Genomic DNA, 4,187 nt, shown 5'->3' with positions numbered 1-4,187 from the left:
AGCGCAGACGTCACAGTACTTTCCCTTTAAAACGTGATTTTGTTTGTATATTATAATATAATATAAAGTATTAATTCTCACAAACTATAAAAAGCAACATATTCTCCAAAATATTAAAGAAATAAATTTAATAAAACCACTGATGTCAAATAAACTGTCTTTTTTTATGTTTATTCATTTAATAATTTACCATTTAACTTATCTTAATATCATTGTTTCTAATTGTATTAATTCATTTAGTTTTTCTCCTGTAGCTACTGTGTACTGTGTTCAGTATCTGATGTACAGTATATGTACTGTTGTGTTTTGAAAGTAAAAGTTATGCATGAAAAACCCTACTGAAGTAAAAGTACATAAGTATTATGAGCTTGATGTAGTTAAAGTATTGTAATAAAAGTAGTGGTTTGGTCCCTCTGACTGATATATTATATATATGACATCATTAGATTATTAATAGTGAAGCATCAGTGTTAGAGCAGCATGTTACTGTTGTAGCTGCTGGAGGTGGAGCTAGTTTACACTACTTTATATACAGTTAGCTAGTTTAGTCCAGTGGTTCCCAACCTAGGGGTCAGGCCCCTCCAAAGGGTCAGCAGATAAATCTGAGGGGTGGTGAGATGATTAATGGGAGAGGAAAGAAGAAAAAACAAAGTTCTGATACACAAATCTGTTTTCAGTTTTTGGACTTTTCCTCTAATCTTTGATTTTTGCTGAAATATTGGATCATTTGAACATTTATTGAAATGAAAGCATGTGAGAAGTTTAGAGGGAAAAATCACTATTTGGTGGAGCTGTTAACAACTCATAGACATGTGAAATGTGACCCCGACTACACACTGCTTTTTGTAAGACGTCATAAGCCAAAAAGGTTGGAAACCACTGGTTTCATCTTTAACAATGTGTTGTATTTTAAAAGCTTGTTATATTATCCATTGTGTCAAATCTTCATCTGAAAAGTAACTAAAGCTGTCAAATAAATGTAGTGGAGAAGAAAGTACAATATTTCCCTCTGAAATGTAGAAAGTAGCATCACATGGAAATACTCAAGTAAAGTACAAATACCTCAAGTACTTGAGTAAATGTACTTAGTTACTTTCCTCTGTGACTGAAATCATGAATAGCAGATTATTTACAGTTTGAACGTTTGAACAGACAGACGTTTTATTTCTGGATCTAAATCAGATCATGAAACATGTGAAGCACATTTTAAAGTTTTATTATTAAAATAGTTTAAAACTTGATGTAAATAAGTTAATGTAGCTACAGATCAGTAGAGCTACTCAGACAGACTCAGTCCACCTGTCAGGTGTGTCAGTCATGTGACATCAGCGGGTGTCGGTCCTCCTCGCGGCGGGACTCAGCGCCTTCAGAGCGGCTGCAGGTTTCTTCAGCTCCTTCATCACCTGCAGACCGAGAGCTTTGACGGGCCGCGGGATCCGGGACCTGCTAGGACCTTTATCAGGCGGGGGAGGGTCCACTGGGTCCTGCAGGTCCGGGTCCTGCTGATCCGGCTCTGTAACGGTCACTGTCACCGGTTTGTTCCGGTGAAACAGCGACTCGCGCCGGTGTGTGCACGGGCTCGCGGCTAGCACGGCACGGAATCCGTAGGGCGTGGTCACTTTCTCCACGTGCGGCAGCGACATAGCCGCGCGCGTCGTCAGGTCCGTGTCCGCCTCCTCTGTCGCAGAAGCGGCGGCGCGGCGCGGAGCTCTGATCCGCGGCGGCAGGCGGAGCAGGAAGCGGGGGGAGGCCGCGGGGCTGATCCGATTCTCGGGACTCCCTCCCGGACTGTCGTCAGGGTCGGACAGCAGCCGGGTCCGGTCCGGTGAGCTCCGGTGAAGCCGCGGAGAGAGGAAGAGGCGCGGACTGGGCGACGGGATGAAGAAGCTCGGGATCCGCTCTGGAGTCAGAATCAGACCCCGCAGAGTCGATCCGGATTTAACAGCCGACATAATGCTGCAGAGAACAGACATTTTAAAAACAGTGAACGTCTCGCATCGAGGTCCATTTAGCGGCTGTTTTGGAGCTTTCAAGCCTTTATCAGCAGATGTAGCTTTCAGTTGTGTTACATGGTCAAAAGCTCCGGAACAGCTGCTAAATGGACGTCATGGTGAGATTCAAAAACGTTTAAAGGTTCAGACTGAAATTTTGCTCATCGATGGACAGCTTAACAGATGTGATCAATGAGTTCTGTCAAACAGTTTTAAACGCATCACCAGCTAGATTACTATGATGCCTTCAGGGACTGAAAGAAGATTCTGATATTGAAATTAACTGATTAAAATTTGAGCTGTTTAATTGCTGACTGAGTTCAGGGACACTTAAGCTCCTGTTTACAGCCAATCACAACTGTTACTGTTATTGATGAATATCTGCTGAACATTAATCGTAGACGTATTGAAATACGTATAATTGAAGTTTTGAGTTTGTGAGTGAAGAGACGTGACTTCATTCAGAGACACAAAACAAACCCTTTGAACAAAAAAAACATTTTACCGTCTGAACAGATTCTAGATCCAAAGAATCCTGATCAAACACTGAACCACAAAGATGAGCTGGATCAATGAAGTCCACCTGAATCCAAGTCTCACCTGCTGTGAACCAGCTGGACTCTGGTCTCCTGGTTTATATCAGCAGCAGGTGAAGTCAATCAGTCTGATTAAATGTCAGTCCTGCAGAGTCAACAACAATCCAGACCAAATCCATCAAACCTTTAAAGAGCGTTCAATTAAGTGAAACCCGAGGGATTTTTTGAGTCTGCTGAGGAAATTTGAAAGGTTTTTAAGCCTTAAAAAGCTCTCAGACTTTTACATAAACGCCTACATGTTTAGAATTTATTGTTAAATCCAACCACAAATATTTTATATTTTTAACTTTTTTTCCATTTAGATTTTTCCCAGTGTTTTATTTTGGATTGATGATGTGGTAACTTCTAGTCAGGAGCTGGTCATGATGTGACATCATCAAACTCTATGGACCATTAGCAATGATCGAAGGGTGAGGGAGGGGGAAATCTTAATAAGGTGCAGTTTGAGCATGCCCACATAGCCCTGAGAAGACGTCTCATCAGAAAAACTAGTGAAAACAACTTTCAAGAGTTTCTACCACTACAGCACACCTTGATATATTACAATATGTTTCAAAGTGATATGAAACTGATATCTCATCTGACTCTAAAAAGGACAAAGAGCAACAGGATTTACCAAAATGTTCAAGTGTTCCTTTAAATTCACTGGGTTTAATAGAAAGAACAGAGGACCAAGGATGCTGCCCTGAGGGACGCCATGGTTTATTAAAGTTGGAGAACAAGTGGATTTAGCTAAATGTGTTCCAGTAAAACATGAATCATTTATCAAAACTGTTGGATTGAATTTCTATTGATCAACTGAAAAAGGCAAAGACTCAAGAGACAACCTGCTGAGGATCTGAGGAGAGAAACTGTCCTGCTCACACCGAACTCCATTTGGATTTTTCATGTTTTCACTTTGTCACACTGTAATACAGGTAAGGTGAAAACTGATGGATGGTTTTCAAGCTATTTGGTAAATGTTGAAAGGATTTGTTTAAAAAAACTTCAATCCATTAATTAACACCAAATCTGGGCTCAACAGAACAAGCGCAAATCATCCTGAAATTTGCAACTTAACTCAAAAAACAAAGGTCATTTTAAGGTGTAAATTTAGAGGTGACTTGTACATGTTTTTACCCTTAAACACCCTTAATTAGACTTAATAAATCACTCAGGTTTGAGCCCTATTATTCAACTGTACTGGACACCCAGAGACCAAACTCATCATCTTCTCATCTGACTATAAAATGGGCCTTTTCTATCTTTATTAAGTTTGATAGAAATATCAGAGGCCCCAGGATGCGTCCCTGAGGGACTCCACAAGTTATTAAAAATAGAAAAAAGGATTTACTTAAAATCTGTTCCTGTAAAAGATGAATTGATTATAAAAAAATGTCAGATGAATTTTCTGTTGATTGACTCATTGAATCATTTCACCAAAAATGAAAAAATTCAGATGAGCTGCTGACAATCTGAACAGAAATGTACGCTGACAGAAACTATCACCAAACTATTCAGATTTTTCATATTTTAACTGACATACTAATAAAAGGCCTTCATTTTTGATCAAGGTGAAATTCACGACAAATAAAATTTTAACAACTTTTACACTCACAAA

At 39.6% G+C, this 4,187-nt stretch overlaps 1 protein-coding gene across 2 annotated transcripts; it reads right to left on the bottom strand.

The window, feature by feature from the left end:
• Positions 1-1,200: 1,200 nt before the first annotated feature.
• On the bottom strand, positions 1,201-2,693 carry LOC121913215 (C2 calcium-dependent domain-containing protein 4C-like). Of its 2 annotated transcripts, none has more exons than XM_042435926.1 (2): positions 2,592-2,693; positions 1,201-1,956 (listed from the first exon to the last, which is right to left on the bottom strand). In XM_042435926.1, exon 2 carries the CDS (start codon positions 1,950-1,952, stop codon positions 1,326-1,328), a length of 627 nt encoding a protein of 208 aa, XP_042291860.1. In that variant the 5' UTR covers positions 1,953-1,956; positions 2,592-2,693; the 3' UTR covers positions 1,201-1,325. The 2 variants fall into 2 exon arrangements, with proteins under 2 accessions (XP_042291860.1, XP_042291859.1); XM_042435925.1 differs by having other exon boundaries at positions 2,497-2,605.
• Positions 2,694-4,187: the final 1,494 nt, after the last annotated feature.

Source organism: Thunnus maccoyii, chromosome 15 (genome assembly GCF_910596095.1).
Source record: "Thunnus maccoyii chromosome 15, fThuMac1.1, whole genome shotgun sequence".
Classification (NCBI taxonomy): Eukaryota; Metazoa; Chordata; class Actinopteri; order Scombriformes; family Scombridae; genus Thunnus; species Thunnus maccoyii.
The sequence above is the reverse complement of the archived record's forward strand: the minus strand, read 5'-3'. Positions and strand labels throughout refer to the sequence as shown.

Coding starts and splice junctions, on each gene's coding strand:
- LOC121913215 (XM_042435926.1), bottom strand. CDS start 1,952: ATGTCGGCTGTTAAATCCGGATCGACTCTGCGGGGTCTGATTCTGACT.